The sequence below is a fragment of the Tachysurus fulvidraco genome, chromosome 18 (assembly GCF_022655615.1).
Source record: "Tachysurus fulvidraco isolate hzauxx_2018 chromosome 18, HZAU_PFXX_2.0, whole genome shotgun sequence".
NCBI classification, from domain to species: domain Eukaryota; kingdom Metazoa; phylum Chordata; class Actinopteri; order Siluriformes; family Bagridae; genus Tachysurus; species Tachysurus fulvidraco.
Genome location: NC_062535.1, coordinates 17,826,780 through 17,848,779, shown reverse-complemented (window position 1 = coordinate 17,848,779; position 22,000 = coordinate 17,826,780). Strand labels below are relative to the sequence as shown.

At 43.3% G+C, this 22,000-nt stretch overlaps 1 protein-coding gene across 1 annotated transcript; it reads right to left on the bottom strand.

The window, feature by feature from the left end:
• Positions 1-16,034: 16,034 nt before the first annotated feature.
• On the bottom strand, positions 16,035-22,000 carry LOC125139392 (B-cell receptor CD22-like). Its single transcript, XM_047803067.1, has 9 exons — positions 21,857-22,000; positions 21,528-21,579; positions 20,909-21,166; positions 20,562-20,819; positions 20,223-20,471; positions 20,002-20,086; positions 19,877-19,919; positions 16,426-16,512; positions 16,035-16,328 (listed from the first exon to the last, which is right to left on the bottom strand). Exons 1-9 carry the CDS (start codon positions 21,998-22,000, stop codon positions 16,233-16,235), a joined length of 1,272 nt encoding a protein of 423 aa, XP_047659023.1. The 3' UTR covers positions 16,035-16,232.

Below are 22,000 nucleotides of genomic sequence, written 5' to 3'. Positions count from 1 at the left end.
TATGTATCCTGCATCTTCTTTCATCAGCATTATAGTGTATGATATGTATGATATAGCAAGTAGTGTATGATGTTATGTAAATATAAGATCATGGAGTAGTTGGACAAACAGCAGTGATTATGATAGTAGCTGCATCACAATTCATCCTCTTACAGTCTTCTGTGCATTTAAACTACTACAATTACATAGAATTGTGTGTGTACTAAGAAATTACGCAAGTACTGGGACACATTTAAATGTCATGTAATGTAAAACTCCTTGTTGCATTTCAGTTTTATTTAATTAATTATTCATCACATAATTTATACGAGAGAATTTCATTTACACTTCCCTGTGTTTAGTTTTCAACATTTCCGCCATGTTTGGTTGAATTTGGCAAAGAAAAATGTCACATCCAAAATATCTCATTATAATCTCAGGATACCTAAAATCATTTTTGTGTTACTGCCCTACCCCCCTCTCTGGACCCCTTCCAGTTTGCATATCGGCCCAACCACTCAACTGATGATGCCATCTCAACTGCCATGCATTCAGCACTCACTCACTCATCAAAAAGGACTCGTATGTTAGAATGCTGTTCATAGACTTTAGTTCAGAATTCAACACTATAATCCCTCAACAGCTCAGTAATAAACTGCTTCAGCTAGGGCCCAGCACTTCATTGTGCAACTGGCTATTGGACTTTCTGACTGTAAGACCTCAAGCAGTACGGGTCGGCGGCAACACATCCAGCACCATCACCCTGAACACTGGGCCCCCCAGGAATGTGTGCTCAGCCCCCTTCTCTTCACCCTGCTGACCCATGACTGCACACCATCACACAACTCCAACCTCTTTATCAAGTTTGCAGATGACTTGACTGTAGTGGGTCTCATTAGCAACAAAGATGAGACAAACTACAGGAACGAGGTGAGACGCCTGGCCAGGTGGTGCACTGTCAACAATCTCTCTCTGAACGTGGAGAAGACGAAGGAGATTGTTGTTGACTTCCGGAGAACGCACACTCAGCATGCTCCTCTGACCATCAACGGTGCCACTGTGGAGAGAGTGAATAGCACCAAGTTCTTGGGTGTGGTCATCACAGAGGACCTCTCCTGGACTGGAAACGCAGCAGCACTGGCCAATAAATCACAGCAGCGTCTCTACTTCCTCCGCAAACTGAGAAGAGCCAGAGCCACGCCACCCATCATGCACACCTTCTACAGAGGCACCATTGAGAGCATACTATTGAGCTGCATCACTGTGTGGTACGGTGCTTGCAATGCATCCTGCCGGAAGACGCTACAGCGCATAGTGAGAGCAGCTGAGAGGATTATCGGTGTCTCTCTCCCCTCCCTCCAAGACATTTACGAGACCTGTCTCACCTGAAAAGCCCTCTGCATTGCAGGTGATCCCACCCACCCATTACACAATTTCTTCAGTCTGCTGCCATCAGGGAGGAGACTGCGGAGTCTCTGGGCCAGGACCAACAGATTGAAGTACAGCTTCATTCATCAGGCTGTCAGGAAGCTGAACTCGCTCTCAAACTTGCCTCCACTTCTCTTTTCTGCCACAGGCACCACAGATCTATGAACCCAACACACTCCTTCAGATCCCACATCCCCAGGTCCTTCCATTCCCCCCCTCCCACTAACATACGAAAACATACACCAGACACTTTGTGCAGCATTGCTCTGCTCATTCTTCACTGTATCTACATATGCCTTGCACTTTATTTAAATTTCATTGCTAATAATTTGCATCTTGGGACTGAGAGAAATACATTTTCAATTATTTTTTGTGTATGTATTGTACATGTGAAAGAGTTGACAATAAAGAAAACTTGAACTTGAACATGATATGTGTCACACTAAAAATGCCTTTGTACTGTATGTTCTGCCTCCACAGTGCCTACATGACCCTCGTGTGTCAAAGCGTGAGTAAATGAGTGTTCGCTTAAGATGTCTGGATGATGAGGTTTTGCATAAACACAATTTTCTTTGCTTTAATTTCTGAATTAGTCACTTAAACAAGCTGCATTTTTATCACCAACACCACAATACATCAGAAATACCTGATCACAATATTGATATCTGTAATAATTATAAGTTGCTGAACATAAAGAAATGAGACGTGAATTTAAGTATTTTGAACAACAAGCCTGTCAATGTTCAGGAAATGTAGATATTAGATTAATGAAAAAATTTAGCCATTAAAGATATGAAGTTTTTTTCTTACCGTGACTTTTAGACTCTTGTGTCCAACAACTGAGCAGAAAATAAAGTGTGAAGAGGAGTGTGTGTGATTAACAAGTGTTGCTGTTGTCTTGTCTTCTCTTTTTCCTATAAAATGAAGATAATATGAGAGAAAATATTTTGTTCATCTGTTCAAATAAAATATAATGAAAAAAAATGCTGAAAATATTATTTAATATTTTATTAATATAAATATTCAGCTTCATGACTGAATTATATCCTCTACTATAAAGTGCTCTTTGTAACAGAATTGTCACCATTTCCTTCTTCTTTATGCTACAACTGTGGGTTTACATTGACAGTTACATTAAGAGCACGTCTTTTAAAAAGCTGATTTTATTTAAAAACCGAGAAAGGAAAGCGCTTAGCTTGTGACGCTAACATGCTCAGCACATCCTGTGTGTAATCATGGCTGGTTCATCTAGCTGGTTCAAGTCATGCATCTTTGCTGACATTTACTTCATTAACTGGTGATGTTTTTGTATTGTGTACTTGTGTATTTAATACCACAGCTGAAATACTGCTGAAAAAATGGATCACAACACAATAGTTCTCTAAAAGCCTATAAAAACTAGAACAATTCTCAGATGTTATTAAAGAGAGCAGGGCATGTTAGCATGAGAATAAACACAGTTCATGTTCTGTGTACAGAGTCGTCTTAACACTTCCGTCTATATGTGTGTGTTACAGGTAGTGACTGGTACCACATAAACAGTGTATATGCTCTCTCTGCAAACAGGAGAAATAAATCAGACAGGGCAAACTCTGCATCCGTTTTCTCATCTCGCTCAGCGGAAAGAGGAAAAAGGATTTATTGAACATTCATAATTTAAATCCTCCTCTGTTACAAACACTCAGTGTTCACTTTGACAAACACAGCTTCAAAATAAAATACCAATTGTCCTTTTTTCTTCATCTTTCAGCAAATACTGAGTTATAAGTTTGGTGTGATTAAATAAATCAAAATGACAATAACCAGGTGTTACTCTGTAAGTTGTGTCTTTTTAACTGAAAATAAACTTAGAAAACATATAACTTATCACTTACATATGGTTCTTAAATGCATTTTGCATTTCCAGATTAGTTATCTTTACTCTTCCTAAAATGCATGAGCTGACAGATTTTTAACTTCTTTTTTTTAACCACTTATAAAATATATCACATTTGTTTTTATCCTTAACTTTCAACTATGACAAACATTAACATTAATTTTTAACATTTTACACAATATAATATGTTTCAAAAGTATTAAGACTTTACAAAAATGTTTGAGGAGCTAAAAATAGATCTCTGTCTGACGTGACTTTGGCTGCAGCAGGTGACGTCATCAGGCGCGAAAATGCGGCTGCTGCTATATATACATATATGTCCACATATTTATAACACAGCCTTATTGGCAGACATTAAAACATTCAGAGACATTTTAGCCTATTAAACTTTGGGTACTATGCTTAATCTACGATTTCAACAACCTGCAAACAGGAGACATAAATCAGACAGGGCAAACTCTGCATCCGTTTTCTCATCTCGCTCAGCAGAAAGAGGAAAACCGCAAAGCGGACCGAACTGACGCAAAGCCCCCTGGAGTACAATAAGCACCATATTACCCCTGCTGGCGAACTCCACAATTGCTGCTGACATTTCTATAAAATGTTTTAGTGCAAGGATGGTGGGACCAGGTTCATTACCCCTGAACCAATACTCACAAACTTCAATGAACAAATATTCACAAACATTGATCATAACATTACAGAAAATACCACAAATGTGATAGCACTTTAGTGGGCATCACACGCTCCCTGACAGAGAAAAATTGCTCCCGACATTTCCAAAAACTTTGAATATGGCATGTAGTAAAGGTAGGTTTTCATCAATGTGGTGTGTCTTCTCAATAAGATTTGATAAGTGTACAGGTCCAGTAGAACTTTCTCTCCTTACAGGTGCTAGTTCTGACCCCCGGATCTCTGGATACCTGGTGCGTTGCCCCTGGTAGGTAACAGGTCTTTCACCTATCCTTTTGGTCTGTCTCCTTAACCAGTATCCCGAGTCAGAATCATCATCCGAGTCATTTTCACTGTCCCCACTCGTATCTGCTTGTCTTTGAGTGTCTCTCATTCTCTCTTGGTTTGGTTTGTTATGTGTTTTCTTTCCAGGCATAGGTCTGGTGTCAGGTGGAGTGACATTGACAGGTAAGTCGTTCACCAGTAACAGGAGATTACGGTGCAGTGTCCTGCTTTTCTGTTCATCTTCGGTTTCAGGGCAGACAACGTACACTGGGTTCTCAGCAAGTTGACGTTCAACTATATATAGTCTTCTCCCAGTATGTCCTTAATTTTCCAGGCCCTCCACGTTCACTCAGGTTCTGGACCAGAACTCTGTCTCCTGGTTGCAGTACAGCCCCTCTTGCTCTCTTGTCATATGTCACTTTTCCTCTGGCACTAGACTTTTTGCTATTCTCACTAGCAATGCGGTAGGCTTCTGACATCTTCTTCGCCCATTTCTCTGCAAATCCTCTAGGTGAGTATGGTTCCCTTTCTCCTCCCAACCCAAACAACAAGTCAACAGGGAGATGTGGATGGCGGCCATAGAGGAGAAAAAACGGTGAGTAGCCAGTTGACTCATGCCTGGTGCAATTATATGCATGTATGACATGCGGGAGGTGATCCTTCCACCGTAGTTTCTCACTATCAGTCAATGTTCTTAACATCTGGAGGATAGTGCGGTTCAGCCTCTCAGCTGGGTTGCCTTGCGGGTGATAGGGTGATGTCCGTGAGTGGCCAACCCCTGACAACTGCTGTAATGATTGGAACAGTTTGTTCTCAAATTCACGACCCTGTTCATGATGTAGTTTGGATGGATATCCGAACCGGGGTATGAAATCATTAAAAATATGCTCAGCAGCTGTTTTCCTGCTCTTGTTCTTCGTAGGATATGCCTGGGCAAATCTAGTGAAATGATCAAGTACTACTAAAATATATTCATATCCCGCACAACTGGTTTCCAGATATAAATAGTCAATACACACAAGCTCTAAAGGGAAGTTAGATGTGACGCTGCCCATAGGTGCTCTCGTGTGTGTCGTGGGTTTCTTAGACCTGATACAGGGACATTTTCGGGTGACATAGTCTTCAATTTCTTTAGCCATGAAGGGCCAGTAAAATCTTTCCCGAGCAAGATGAAGCACTCTTTCTGTGCCTACATGACCCATCTCATTGTGTAGGTACTTCAGAGCAATCGGCTGGTGTTTCAGAGGGAGAACTAACTGCTTTTGCTGGATGGTCCTTCGGTAGAGGAGGCCGTCTTCAAGTTGCAACTTACTCCACTCCTGCAGCAGCTCTCGGGTGGCTCCACTTACAGTTTGGCGTATGTCATCTGTCAGTTTTGTGTTTGACTCCTTTAACTCAATAATCTTGCCTATCGCCTGATCCTCTCTTTGAGCCTTAACAAGATCATCATGGCTGATAGCTGGCAGGTTACAATGAGGTTGTGGTGGAGGATCCGGGAAACGCATATTAAGCACTGCAACCCAGGCCACATCCTTCCGTTCTGCTGCCTGACTCCCATCCCATGTAGCACGCACTGCCTCGTTCGAGAACTCCTCTGTACAAGCCACCTCATATTTCTCTATGTCCAAGGGGAGCCGAGACAGTGTGTCTGCATCCACATTTGATTTTCCAGGCCTATATTTGATGTCAAACTGGAAATCTGAGAGTTCTCCCACCCACCGATGACCAACAGCGTTGAGTTTTGCTGTACTCATGATGTAGGTCAGGGGGTTGTTGTCCGTGTACACAGTGAAATGGGGGGCATAGTACAGGTAGTCCCGGAACTTTTCACACATGGCCCATTTCAATGCAAGGAACTCCAGTTTTCCACTGTGTAAGTGATAGTTACGTTCAGCAGGTGTCAAAGTCCTAGAGCCATGGCCAATGACTCTCAGCTTTCCATTCTGGCGCTGATAGAGGACAGCCCCTAGGCCCTGGTCTGAGGCGTCTGTATGCAGCGTGAAAGGTAGGTTGAAATCAGGGTATGCTAAGACAGGTGGATTTATAAGAAGGGTGATCAGTTGCTCTAAAGCTTCCTGATGTTTAATGGTCCAATCAACAGGCATTCGGGAAGGCAGCTGTGGGTGTCTGGTGGTTTTCCCCTGTGTTGGAATCTGGGCTTTCCCTGACTTAGTTTGGAGAAGCTCATAGATTGGCTTTGCGATCCTGGAAAAATCCTGGATATAGGAGCGATAATATCCCAAGAAGTCTGTCAGTTTTCTTACTTCACCAACTGTCTGTGGTGTCTTGCTTGTCAATGTTTTGACTGCTTCAAGGTCCTGTGGGTCTATCTTGACACCATCAGCTGACACAAGGCACCCCATGTACCTGACTTCTTGTCTGAAGAGCTCACACTTCTCAGGTCTCAGTTTTATGCCGTGCTGTTGAAGAGCCTGGAGCACTTTGCGGAGGACCTCCACATGTTCATCGAATGTTCTTGCGTAACAGAGCACGTCCTCCAGATAAGGGATACAGCATTCATCCCGGAGGGTGCCTAGTACCTCCTCCATGCTCTGCTGAAATGCTGCTGGGGCATTCGACAGTCCAAATGGGATACGGACCCATTCGTAGAGGCTCCACGGGGTGACGAAGGCAGTCCGGTGACGGGAACCCTCGGCGATGAAACCTTGATGGTAAGCTTTTCCCTGGTCTAGTATACTAAACCAAGTGTAGCCCCCTAGTGTGTCTGTCAGGTCTTGTAGTCGGGGTAGTGGATGTCGATCAGGCACAGTCTTTTTGTTCAGGAGGCGGTAATCAATACAAAGACGTAGGCTGCCATCCTTCTTCCTAACACAGACAACTGGGGCACCATATGGGGACCTGGATTTAACAATCCAGCCTCTCATCAGAAGCTCCTGCACATACTCTTTTACCTCTTTAAACAGTGGCTTCAGGACTGCCGAGTATGCTGTCTGTACAGGGATTTCATCTGTGAGGGTAATCGACATTTGTAAACTTGGTATGCACCCAATATCATCGCTGTCGCGTGCGAAAGCTCCGGCTTCTTCACACAGCATTTGGTTGACTTTTTCCCTTTGCTTATCATCAAGGTGGCTGAAATCAATGGGAGGTTGCCATGACAATGAACGGGCATCCACAGGTGTTGATACAGCACTATTAACGGTCACTGTGGGCTCAGGTGCTTCAGGTGAGTCCGTTGCAATCACTTTTTCAACACAGTGGATGCCCCCAAGTGCTGTTTTTCTTGGCAGAGTTACTGCATGTTTAGTGTTGTTACCTACAGGTACAGCTACATAAGGTTTTCTCGTATGTTGTACCTCCAACAGACCTTCACCCACGTCCAGCTCTGTCAACTGCACATTGTTGTCATCGGGCTCAAATAAGAAGACTGCATCAGATGTACTCATTTGGGGAGGAACTTGGCACTTGACCCAGGCTACCTGACCTGCTTGGATAACCATGTCCTGTCTGCCTGTCCTTAGGCGCCCGCACAACACAGAGGGTTTGTTGGCTTGGATGAAGCTCACCATTATCGCTGCCTTCTCTGCTGGTATACACAAGGCATTACAAAGTAGGATGACAAGGGTTGAAATCAGCTTTTCAGGTCATTCTTGTATCATCTCTTCCAGCACGTTGAAACCCAGCAGTGGCCTCTCCAGAGCCAGACTGCTGACAAGAAAAGGCACAGTGATTGACAGATTAGGGTCCTCATTACCCATCAAAGTTACTGTGAGGGCAACCGAGCCATCAAACGGGAGGACGTCACTGTTCACTGCATACACTCTTAGCTCGTCTTCATCACCTATGATGTCACTAAGTGGCCTAACTGGGGTGTCGGGTAAATATTTACTCTTCCAGTCTCTATCAATCATACTGACTTGAGCTCCAGTGTCTAGCAGAGCACTGACTGCTAATCCATTTAGGTTACAATGGGTGAGAGCACTCCTTCCAATGAGTTTAGCTAGACGTTCCCGTTTGCTGTGAGGTAAGTCATAAGTGAATGGATTGGTTGTCTTGTTTGGTTGTTTCCGTCTCTTTTCCATTATTTTGTCTTTTTTTGATAGTTCAATTCCAGGTTGATCAGTATGGCAAGTGTCAGGTTGGGACAATCGCTGAGACCCGGTCACTGTTTGTCCCTCGGCAGGGACCGGTTCCAGTTTCCCTGATGTGTGGGTCTCTTTAAACAGCCCACTGCCAAGTGGCCTTCTTCACCACAGTGAAAACAGTGAGGGCAGTCAGAATGTTTTTGCTCCACTCACTTGTCACAGCCATATGGTTTCTCTCTCCGACGATCTCCTCTACCTTTCCCATTGTGGCTCAACTGTCCCATCACCTGTGTCTGCATTGACTGTCTCATGAACTCAACTGTATTTTTAAGCTGTTCAAGTTTTTCTGTTAATTGCTGGATCACATCTGTTTTTGGTGCCTTCTCCTTTACACTAGGACACTGTGCAGCATTAACTTCAGACTGAGCACTGTGCACATTTGTTAATCTTTGGCGGGTGGACGGACCTAGCCTTCGCTGCCTTTCACTTTCATCACACATCACTTTCTTCATCTGTTTTAAGATCGCCTCATCCGATACTCGAGGGTCCACAAGTAATGGCTTCAGCTCTCTGCGGACATCATCATGCTTATGACCTAGGCCCTGATACACGGTGTGGAGAAACACATCCTGCACGGTGCTTGCACTGTACTTGACCTCTGTGTCAGCATGTTTGGAGGCCAGCATTATCTTCTGCTTAAGTCCTATGACTCTGTATAGGAACTGTTGAGGTGTCTCATTGTCTTTTTGTTTGGTACACATGAGTTCCTGAAACAGCTCGGTGTTACTTTGCTCACCCAGGTGGGAGTGGAGGAAGGCTCTTAGCTCTTCTACAGTCAGATCATCCTTATTCATCAACATGTCTTTAAACGTTCCTGGCTTGATGACATTGAGGATGGCTCTTACCACCTCTGCATCACTGAACTGCTCTTTTAAACCGTCTTCCATCTGCCGACAGACACTGTTATAGCTCAGATCTGACCACTGGTCCCCGATCTGACCCCCCCTGAATCTTCAGTTCTCTGCGATGAAGGTAAGACAACTCTCTTAAGGAGAGCAACTTGTCTTGTGTTAATGGTGTCACCTGTTCACTTAAACCTCCGGTGCCTGCTACGTTACTACTCTGTGTGTTGCGTCCTATCTTTACAGATGACTGAGGTACTGACTGTGGGGTGGGTGTGTGTTTGCATTGCATTAGTTTCTTACCCAGCTCCTCATAACTAGTAAGTATTTTCTGCAGCTCTGTGTCATGTGTGTCGCTAGCCGTAGATAGTGCCATGTGGGTTGTATTAGTAATCCCAAGATGGGTAGCCTCACTATCATCAGTTAGGTTAACTTTGGCATTAACATGACTTGCATCTTCACTGCCCGATACATCAATTGCTACAGCAACTTGTGAAATATGACCCTGAATGACTATGTCGATCAAATCCCTTAAGTTTAACAAATGTGCCATCCCAGAATCCTCTAATTCCAATAAAGACTCACTGGACATGAAACTGCAAATGTACTCAAAACAACCCTCCTCATCTGTTGACTTGATGCGAAACTCGTCCATTCCTGGCACTGGACCCACGGACTGGGCAATCTGGAACAGTTCCTCTATGGAGAGAGTGAGAAGGGCCTTTTTGATGGCCCACACCAACCTTTTCCTCTCACCATCTGCCATACTGCTTCCCAATTCCTCACACTTGGTCACAAGAGTTCAGGATCACAATTCACGCTCTGTTCTTGATGGGTGTTGATTTCAGCACAGCACAGTCATTAGTCGTTATTCATTACAGGTAACCTCTTCATCCATAGACAGCATCGATAGTATCTGGAGATCTTTTTCACTGGCTGTAGCTCGCTGGTTGCCTTAGGTCACTTTTTGGTCCAAGGTTGCAGTATCACTGGATCAGCTCCTGGCCAGAAGGTGGGAGTAATCCCGGACGAGCCCCCATTAACTGTTACAGGTAGTGACTGGTACCACATAAACAGTGTATATGCTCTCTCTGCAAACAGGAGAAATAAATCAGACAGGGCAAACTCTGCATCCGTTTTCTCATCTCGCTCAGCAGAAAGAGGAAAAAGGATTTATTGAACATTCACAATTTAAATCCTCCTCTGTTACAAACACTCAGTGTTCACTTTGACAAACACAGCTTCAAAATAAAATACCAATTGTCCTTTTTTTCTTCATCTTTCAGCAAATACTGAGTTATAAGTTTGGTGTGATTAAATAAATCAAAATGACAATAACCAGGTGTTACTCTGTAGGTTGTGTCTTTTTAACTGAAAATAAACTTAGAAAACATATAACTTATGTTATCACTTACATATGGTTCTTAAATGCATTTTGCATTTCCAGATTAGTTATCTTTACTCTTCCTAAAATGCATGAGCTGACAGATTTTTAACTTCTTTTTTTTAACCACTTATAAAATATATCACATTTGTTTTTATCCTTAACTTTCAACTATGACAAACATTAACATTAATTTTTAACATTTTACACAATATAATATGTTTCAAAAGTATTAAGACTTTACAAAAATGTTTGAGGAGCTAAAAATAGATCTCTGTCTGACGTGACTTTGGCTGCAGCAGGTGGCGTCATCAGGCGCGAAAATGCGGCTGCTGCTATATATACATATATGTCCACATATTTATAACACAGCCTTATTGGCGGACATTAAAACATTCAGAGACATTTTAGCCTATTAAACTTTGGGTACTATGCTTAATCTACGATTTCACCAACCTGCAAACAGGAGACATAAATCAGACAGGGCAAACTCTGCATCCGTTTTCTCATCTCGCTCAGCAGAAAGAGGAAAACCGCAAAGCGGACCGAACTGACGCAAAGCCCCCTGGAGTACAATAAGCACAATATTACCCCTGCTGGCGAACTCCACAATTACTCCTGATATTTCTATAAAATGTTTTAGTGCAAGGATGGTGGGACCAGGTTCATTACCCCTGAACCAATACTCACAAACATTGATCATAACATTACAGAAAATACCACAAATGTGATAGCACTTTAGTGGGCATCACACGCTCCCTGACAGAGAAAAATGGCTCCCGACATTTCCAAAAACTTTTATCTCAAAACAATTTAACTTTTTTTTTCTCAATTCTTAACCTTAATTCTCAAACCTCTATTCAACAAACAAACATGGTGAATGGAAGGTATGTGGCTGGTGCTTGGTAAGGGTATGGTATGTATGGTGTCCGGGAGTGAAGGAGTGGATGTGAATATGGCATGTAGTAAAGGTAGGTTTTCATCAATGTGGTGTGTCTTCTCAATAAGATTTGATAAGTGTACAGGTCCAGTAGAACTTTCTCTCCTTACAGGTGCTAGTTCTGACCCCCGGATCTCTGGATACCTGGTGCGTTGCCCCTGGTAGGTAACAGGTCTTTCACCTATCCTTTTGGTCTGTCTCCTTAACCAGTATCCCGAGTCAGAATCATCATCCGAGTCATTTTCACTGTCCCCACTCGTATCTGCTTGTCTTTGAGTGTCTCTCATTCTCTCTTGGTTTGGTTTGTTATGTGTTTTCTTTCCAGGCATAGGTCTGGTGTCAGGTGGAGTGACATTGACAGGTAAGTCGTGTCCTGGTGACAGGTAAGTGACAGGTAAGTGCAGTGTCCTGCTTTTCTGTTTATCTCCGGTTTCAGGGCAGACAACGTACACTGGGTTCTCAGCAAGTTGACGTTCAACTATATATAGTCTTCTCCCAGTATGTCCTTAATTTTCCAGGCCCTCCACTTTCACTGAGGTTCTGGACCAGAACTCTGTCTCCTGGTTGCAGTACAGCCCCTCTTGCTCTCTTGTCATATGTCACTTTTCCTCTGGCACTAGACTTTTTGCTATTCTCACTAGCAATGCGGTAGGCTTCTGACATCTTCTTCGCCCATTTCTCTGCAAATCCTCTAGGTGAGTATGGTTCCCTTTCTCCTCCCAACCCAAACAACAAGTCAACAGGGAGATGTGGATGGCGGCCATAGAGGAGAAAAAACGGTGAGTAGCCAGTTGACTCATGCCTGGTGCAATTATATGCATGTATGACATGCGGGAGGTGATCCTTCCACCGTAGTTTCTCACTATCAGTCACTTTAGTGGGCATCACATGTGAACACTTGAACCAGGGCTATCAAGTGTCACGCATTGAGAGTGACAGTGACTCATTTCGGTCTTTTGTCACGCTCTCCCACCACAGATTGTATTTCTCACACAGAAAAACTGACTATTTACCATATATTTAATATGCCACAGTGACCAAAATGTATCTGTCCACACGCTGTCTCTATGGAACCGGGGAGGAACCAAGCGCGTCTCCACTGGAATTTTTAGTCGAGCCTGACACTTATCTACGGTGGCCAAGAAGTGCATAAAACATTAACAAATCCAAAAACAAAACAACAAATGCAAAAACAAAACAACAAATCCGGGAACACATTAACAAATCCGAGAACACATTAACAAATCCGAAAATGACAAGTCAGACAAATTAAAAATTTGCACAACATGGACATGTGACATATCAAAACATTCAGCACAATGAAGGGAGCTGCCCCATGGGTATTCTGGTCACGTCACGTGACGTCACGTGTAGCCCCGTCCCCAAAACAAGCAAAATCAAAAATTTGCACCACATGGACATGTGACATATCAAAACACTCAGCACAATGAGGGGAACTGCCCCACGGGTATTGTGGTCACGTCACATGCTCATGTCCGCTCACCTCCAATAGTATCAGCACCCTAGCGGTCCAGTAGCGTTCACAATCTTTCTGTCCACTCGCCTCCAAAGTGCACCGGCCTTTGCGAATACTTGCACCGTCAAAGCCAACATCAAAGTTTGTCGCGACGAACTTTACAAATCTAGTTATTATTATTCTTCTTAGACAAAGATTTATTTAAAAAAATGCGGCCTAGTGCTTTCGAGCCACATGCACCAAATTCGGATATGTCGTAGACCCTGGTCTGAAGTTTGTTGCTTCTATTTTTCTAAGCAATCTGAATTCCGGCATTCCCAGTACAGAAGCTCAAAGTGGCCTTTTTTCCCCATAGACTTCCATTATAAACTTTTGAGGTTTATAACTCGGCAGGTTTTCGAGCGATTTACACCGAACTCGGACAGGTTCTTTAGGACCTTACTCTGGACCAAATATTTATTTCGGAGTTCCGACGGAATTTTCGGTTTTTCCGTAGTCGACGATCGACCATCCTTGAATAGGGAATTCCGAAAAGTCCTCTAAGCTCTCACACACACAATACATCCGACATTAAGAATTGCATGTACTGTTACTGTTCTATGCAGTATAAAAAGTAGAATCCCATAATGACTTTAGTATTGACATGAAATGTCCAAACCATCAGTAGCCACTTTTTTCCAAAAGTATTGGCACCCCACCGGGTATTCTGGTGACGTCACTTCGACACCACGTGATGTCACGTGTAGCCCCGCCCCCAAAACAAACGAAATCAAAAATTTGCACAACATGGACATGTTACATATCAAAACACTCAGCACAATGAGGGGAACTGCCCAACGGGTATTCTGGTCACCGTGCCAGCTACGGCCAACACCACTAGGAGACGAGGCTGCATCAACTTCATTGTAACTTTAAAGTATCCTCTGAATACACGGTTATGTTATATACTGTATATGTTATATACTGTTTGAAAGCTTAGACTCTCATTTTATTAAGCCCACACACAAAGCATAATATGATTTATAGCAGTCATAAAAATGTAATCAAGTTGATGGTCTACTAAACTAGGCGGAGCCAAATCAGTTTGTTTACTTACCTTTAAACTCTTCCCTTTCTTCACTGGGGTAATATTTTTCCAAAACAAATATTTGTAAAAAAAAAAAAATCCCAAAGAGTCCAACGAAATGGAATATCCAAGCCTTTTAATCCAACACACTTTGCTCGCATCTCAAAAATTACGTTTCTGACCGAAAACTGTAAACAGTAGTTCACTTCCGGCAATTCTTTCGGCTCTCACTTCTCATTGGAGGCTTATAAAACTACACTTGTCTAGATTTGTATTCCAGAGTCTAACGAATCAAACAAGCCCTCTCATGAGCCAATCGGCGCCTGTAGTGCAGAGCTAGAAGGCTGAGAAGCCAGTGATGTCTCTCCATCCTAGGTGGAACACCCTCCTTTTGATTGACAATTGCACCCTCCAGTAGCAATTTGATGATCCGGAACCTTGACAGCTCTTTAGCCAATAAGGAGACGATTCCAACGAGATGCAACATGACACATCTGGTAGGGGAGGGGTGCGTGGTAGAGCGTGCGCACAGGGTTAATTGCGCAATGCTCGAGCTTTCACACTCTCACGCCTCAGGGTGTCAGGTTTCAGGCCTTTTTTCACATTAGGTTTCTAGGCAGAGGGGTTCCCTATGTTATCAGCCTTTTAAACTCAGCATGCAGTCTTTTTATACAAAGTTATACAGTTAACAAACAAACAAGCAAAACATAAACGCACAGACATGTCTGTAGAAAAAAATTCATACAAAATCCATTTTTGAGTCTTTTGACTTCAAACTTTTTCTGGTGAAAGCTAAGACATGTGGCTATGACCCTGAGTTGTTGTTTACCTCCCAACATGTTTTACAGCAATGTATTTAATCAGTTTGTCAGGTAAACAACTATGACGGAAATAAAAACCCACCATTCTAGCCTCTGTATGTCAAAGTATGTGGGAGCTGTATCAGTTTTTAGGTGGTTAAGTCATCTAGGCGAAAATCATGAAAATAGGGGGCGACCACATAAGTGGTTTTAATTAATGTATTTATGGATTACTTACTGTCTCTTACTTGTGTGAGAGAAACGATGAGTGTATGAAAGTGTGAATTGTGAATTCAAGTGGCAATTCAAACAATAGGGGTCGTTCTGGCAGCGTGTTTTCTGTCACGTATCTTGTAATACTCACCTGGTTGTAATTGGTTTAATTATTATGTGTATTTATTTCTGTCAGAGAACAAGGGTGTCTTCACAGATAAAAAGGCCCAAACGCAGGGATAACAAAATAAAAAAAGCTTTTATTAACAAAACACAAAAAAAAAAATTTATACAGGAAACAGGAATCAAAACAGAAGCTGACAAGAAATGAGGACCCCACGCAATGTGGAGGAAATAAATACACATAATAATAAAACCAATTACAACCAGGTGAGTATTACAAGACACACTTTCAGAACACCCCTAATGTTCCAGCAGAGAATGTCCAAGCAGAAATCCTGACAGAAAGTGTGAATAATCAAATTTCAAGATTGTGATGTTGCAGCAGAAGTTTGTCCTTTATTCTTAATAACAGTCATGTGGTTACAGAATTCACAAACAGAGTAAATATATTTAAATACTGACACGAGTTATTCATATCCAAAGTGACCATATGTTTTATATGTTAATTTGCAGTGAGACAAAATAAAACAATGTATTTGAGTAGCTTTAGGCTGGTTAAAGTAGCTGTACTGTGATATATACATGTGCTTCATCCTGGTCAGAGTCACAGTGAGTCAGGAGTCTATTCCAGCATCACTGTATGCCAATCAGGACGTCTTGCTGTGTTTGACTAAAGCTCAGAACTCAGAGGAAAAACAAAGAAAACTGGCACCTCAACTCAGAATTCCTATTCAGAGAGTCAGGAGGGTCTATTCATCCCAGAGTTTATCGTATGACTTCAGACCAACATGGCCAGCATGGCCACTCACACCATCAACACATGAAAAAGTATATATTAACAGTACCCTCAGGCGTAGGGTTCCTTTCCCTGCCTGGTGGAGCTGACCTCTAGTGCTGGCTGTATTGTAATGTTGTATTGATGCAAAAGATCACATAGAGTTCAGATCTCCTCTTTAGTATAGCAGAGTCTACACAGAGTCGGCCTCAATGTATTGTAGCACATTTTCATATAAAACATTTATTATTAAATTAGTATTTAATCTACTGGTGGTTTGGGATCAAAATGCTCAAACGCACTGCAATATTCTCATAGTCAGAGGATGTGGTTGAATCAGCATGAGGACTGGGATGAGAAATCTGTGAAAAACCAAAGAAATCACACCTTGTTGTATTTTTAAATATCTAAAACATTGTAAAAAGCTGTTTAATGCTGTGTTTTTGAGTAAACACTTACTGCAAGTGTGTGATACACATCATCAGCTGCCCAGCCTGTGGAGTCTAGAGCTGCATACGTGTCGTCTTTAGCACTCGGCCCAGTGTTCTGTAAAGAGGAGGAGTGGAGAACATGATTAGGTTCTGCAGAAGATTTACAGTAAGTCACCACTGTTATTAGTCAATTCAAGGGTGCTACATTAAACAAAGACAGAGCTAAGGGCTCAGTAAGTAGTCCTTGATACATAAAGTGTATCTGTGCAAACTGGTACAAACAACGCAAGTCAAAAGACAAAAAGACAGTACAGGACAAAAGACAGTGCAAACAAAAAAACCCAGAGATTACACAAAAGACAATATACAAGAGACAATACAAAAAAGCAGCGCCGACCAGTGTAAATACTGTATGTTCAATCAATATTCCATGTGTAGAAATGCTGTAATGAACACAGTTTTATATCAGCAGTTACATGGGGTGTTGTAATGTAAAGCAGTGGTCCCCAACCTTTTTTTCGCCGTGGAGCGGTCAATGTTTGGTCATTTTACCGCAGCCCGCTGGGGGTGGGGGGTGGCGGCTATACAATAAAATTAAAATTAATAATTTTAATTTAATTGTATTTAAACATGCCTTTTTAACTCACTACAATGCTAAATCAATGAGAACCCTGAGATTGTTTCTTTGCAACGAGACAGTTCCATCTGGGCTAATAGGAGACAATGACACCCGAAATGTGGTGCTTATGTCCAGTTTTTTCCGTTGTTTTGTTTTGGTTGCTGTCACTGCAGAAAACTCCGCTTCACACAGATAGGATGTCGGAAATGGCAATAGGGATTTAAGTGCTGTGGTGGCGATCTCAGGGTATTCCGCCGACTTTAATCCAGAACACCGGCAGAGTTTCTAACTTTGTAACGACGTCTGTTTCGTACTCATTTTTGCTAATTTGCTAATTTGTGTTAAACATGACAAAGTACCGGTGAACAGAGAGAAGAGCGATACACACCTTCTCTCTCCACCAAAGGTACAACGCCACTGCCGCTTGCAGCCGCTCAGCTCCAGACGTCACCTAAACCCGGCCCAATATCACGATATTTTGCGCATGTGCGGTATTGATGCGGATTTAGGTGACGTCTCTCAGCTCCCGGTTTACCTCTCGTCCATGGAAAGTCACACAAACCCGAAATACACCACAGTAAATAAAATGGAAATAATTTAATGTTCCTTGGGCAGCCCGGTACCATTTGGGCGGCCCGGGGGTTGGGGATCACTGATGTAAAGTGAAAAACAGCAATCGACTGAAATGTGAGACAGCATGTGCAAAGAGCAGAAACAGTGTGCAAAACAGCATGCAAACAGTTTGATATGGTGGTGCTGTAGACATGGATGTATATTGGAAGAGTGTGTATTTGGTGTAGGTCATTGTAGTGGTCCATCTGTAAAATGTTGTCAGGATGGGGGGGGAGTGCTTTTCTCAGCCTTTGTAAGAAGTAGAGATGCTGCTGGGCTTCTTGGTTATGGAGCTGGGGTTTAATGAATTTGCTGCTCTTGATAATCTGTACAGGTGATTTGTCAATGTTCCACAGAGAGTGGTCGCTCTGTTCTCTCCTGAAATCAACAACCATCTCTTTAGTTTTATCAACATTCAGAGACAGGTTGTTGGCTCTACACCAGACAGTTAGCTGTTGCACCTCCTCTCTGTATGCTGACTCATCGATCTTGCTGATGAGACCCACCACGGTCGTGTCATCGGCAAACTTGATAATATGATTTGATCTGTGCATTGCTAAACAGTTGTGAGTCAGCAAGGTGAACAGTAGTGTGCTGAGCACGCTGCACTGAGGGGCTCCAGTGTTCAATGTGGTGGTGTTGGAGATGATGTTCCCGATCCGGACTGACTGAGGTCTCCCAGTCAGGAAGTCCAGGATCCAGTTGCAGAGGGAGGTGTTCAGTCCTAACAGGCTCAGCTTCCCAATCAGGTGCTGTGGGATGATTGTGTTGAATGCTGAACTACAGTCAGAACAGCATTCGAACATGTGTTTGTTGTCCAGGTGGGTGAGGGCAAAATGAAGGGCAGTGGCAACGGCATCATCCTTGGAGCAGTTTGGACGATACACAAACTGTAGGGGGTGAAGTGAGGGTAGTAACTGGTTCTTGATGTGCATCTTGACAAGCTTCTCAAAGCACTTTATTACAATGGGTGTGAGGGCGACGGGATGACTGTCATTGAGGCAGGACACTGTAGACTACTTTGGGACAGGGATAAAGATGGTTGTCATGAGGCACATAGGTACAACAGTGCTGTTCAGGGAAATGTTGAAGATGTCAGTGAAGATATCCATGGGTTAACTCCACACACCGGCCGTAGATAGACAGAGTACCTGAGCGTTAGGGGGAGGGATAGTTTTCCTTGCCGTTTATTTGTTCTGCACCTCAAACTGAGAATTGAAGTCATTTAGTGCATTTGGGAGGGAGGCATCACTATCAAAAGCAGGTAATTCATGATTGCTTGTATGCCCTGCCATATGCGGCAGGTGTCTCCGCTGTCCTAGAAGTGGCTGTGGATTGTCTGGGCATTTGCTCGCATTGCTTCTCTGATGGCTCAGGACAGTTTGGCCCTTGCAGTTCTTAGGGCTGCCCTGTCGGATGCTCTGAAGGCTATGTCTCTAGACGTGCAGTGCACACACTTTAGCAGTCATCCACAACTTCTGGTTGGAGCGTGTAGTGATGGTCTTGGAGACGGTCATGTCATCAGTGCACTTGCTGTTGTAGCTGGTCACTGATAATGTGTACTCCTCCAAGTTGATGGAGTCGCCATCGGTTGCAGCCTCCCTGATGATGTTCCAGTCAGTGCACTCAACGAAGTCCTGAAGTGCAGAGGTGGCTCCCGTTGGCCATGTTTTCACCTGCTTCAGCACCGGTTTAGAGGATCTGATGAGTGGTCTGTATGCTGGAGTTAGCATAACAGAGATGTGCTCTGAATAGCCGAGGTGGGTTCCGCAGGATATGCGCCCTGAATGTTTGTGTATACAAGATCCAGTGTGTTTTCCTCTGTCTTTGCCAAGTCCACATACTGATGGAATATACAGAGACTTGAGATTTGCATGATTGAAATCTCCGGCGATGATAAACATTATTATGATAAATAATGATAAAATTGGGGTGAACATTCTGCAGATCAATATAAGCCCCATAGATTCACATAGAGCCTCTTTATCATTAGCGCTGGGGGGAATGTACACTCCGACAATGAAAACCGTGTTGAATTCCCATAGTAAATAAAATGGCCTGCATCTAACTGTCACAAACTCTATTAACGATGAACAGTAAATAGAAACAAGCACAGAAATCTTGCACCATTCTGTGTTTATGTAAACACACAAACCACCACCAAGAGCCTTAATGCACAAAGCTGCATTTTTGTTGGTGTGTAATGTTATGAACAAAGCACCTGACAGACATTTCTGTAATAACTCACCTGATTGTCACATTCATCTACCTTCTTCTTCTGTCTCTTGCTTCTGCTCACATAAAAACAAATATTTACCCACCGTCAGCATCTTCAGTAATTAGTGATAAATTTATCAGCACAAATATTCTCACCTCAGCCATAAGAGTGCAGAGAGAAGAGCTGCAAGCCCAAAAAGTCCGAGTCCAACAGTCACATACACAATCACAATCACAGTACCTGCCGGGTAAAACACAATCACAGACACACACGCACACACACAAACACAAACACAGATTTATTCAAAATCTCACCCACAGTGCATAATGTAGAACGGAGCAGTGATCACACAGCAATGAAAAATCATCACCCTCACCATTAATAGTGACAGACACTGCAGCTGATCTCTCAGAGCCGTGTTTATTCTGAGCCTCACAGTAATACTGTCCACTCTGTACAGCTCTGTAACTCTGTCTAGAGCCGACAGGTGATGATTCTTTCACCTTAAACCAGGTGTAGTTCTGTACAGGTGGGTTAGCATCACTGCTACAGGTCAGAGTCACTGAACTGTCCTCCATTATCTCACCAGAGTGACTGATGGACACTGAGACATTTTTTGGAGGATCTAAAATGAACAGGATGATAACACTTTAAAGTAAATCCATAATAGTTTTATCTCTAACTGTCTGAGAGGAAATCTTCAGCTTTAACTTACACAGAACATTCAGAGTCACACTGTTGGAGTACCGATGTCCAACTTCATTACTGCACTTGCACTTGTACTCTCCACTGTCCTCAGAGCTGATCTTGGAGATGTTGTAGGTCTTTTCCTTTCCTACAAATGTCTTCCCCTTAAACCAAGTGTAGTTCTGTACAGGTGGGTTAGCATCACTGCTACAGGTCAGAGTCACTAAACTGTCGTCCATTATCTCACCAGAGGGACTGATGGAAACTGAGACATTCTTTGGAGGATCTAAATGAACAGTATGATAACACTTTAAAGTAAATCCATAATAGTTTTATCTCTAATTGTCTGAGAGGAAATCTTCAGCTTTAACTTACACAGAACATTCAGAGTCACACTGTTGGAGTCCTGATGTCCGACTTCATTACTGCACTTGCACTTGTACTCTCCACTGTCCTCAGAGCTGATCTTGGAGATGTTGTAGGTCTTTTCCTTTCCTACAAATGTCTTCCCCTTAAACCAAGTGTAGTTCTGTACAGGTGGGTTAGCATCACTGATACAGGTCAGAGTCACTGAACTGTCCTCCTCTATCTCACCAGAGGGACTGATGGACACTGAGACTTTCTTTGGAAGATCTAAAATGGACAGGATGATAACAATTTAAAGTAAATAATGTAAGTTTTATCTCTAATTGTCTGTGAGGAAATCTTCACCAGGTTCAGGTCCCCAGAAGGGAACAAGACGCTGCGTCAGTGCTGACGCTATGGGAACGCTTCTGTGAGGAAGTTGTCTCTGAAGCTGTGTGTGCACATACGCCATTTTAATGGCTTGGGAAGAACACATGACTGAGTGATTAGGTGCCAGTAAGTCCATATAAGGGCATCTACGTCACACTAGTCCAGCTTCTATTTGTCTGAAGGAAGCGTGAGAGGATGCCCTCTTCTCAGAGGCTGACTCCATGGGCTCAAAGGGGGCTTGCAGCAGCCCCTCCAGGACCACAGAGAGGTCCCAGGAGAAAAGGCGCGGTCTGCAGGAAGGCCTCAGCCGCCTGACACCACGCAGGAAGCGAGAGACCAGAGGGTGCCTACCCAAGGAGGCCCGAGGACAGGCTCATGGTTGGCAGGAATGGCAGCCACGTACACCTTTAAAGTAGATGGGGACAAGCCCCGAGAAAAGAGAGACTGCAGGAATTCCAGCACTGTACCGACCAGGCAGTGAACTGGATTCTGACAGTGTTCATCACACCAGAGGCGAAAAAGCCTCCACTTCAGAGCATATAGCTTCCTAGCCGAGGGAGCCCTAGCATTCAGTAGAGTTTTGATCACCTCAGATGAGAGGCCCGCCTCTAGGAACTGGTCCCCCTTAGGGGCCAGACCTGAAGCTTCAATATCTTGGGGCGGGGGTGTAGGATTGCCCCCTGCACCCGAGAGAGGAGATCCCCCCTGACAGGAACCTCCTTGGAGTGCCAT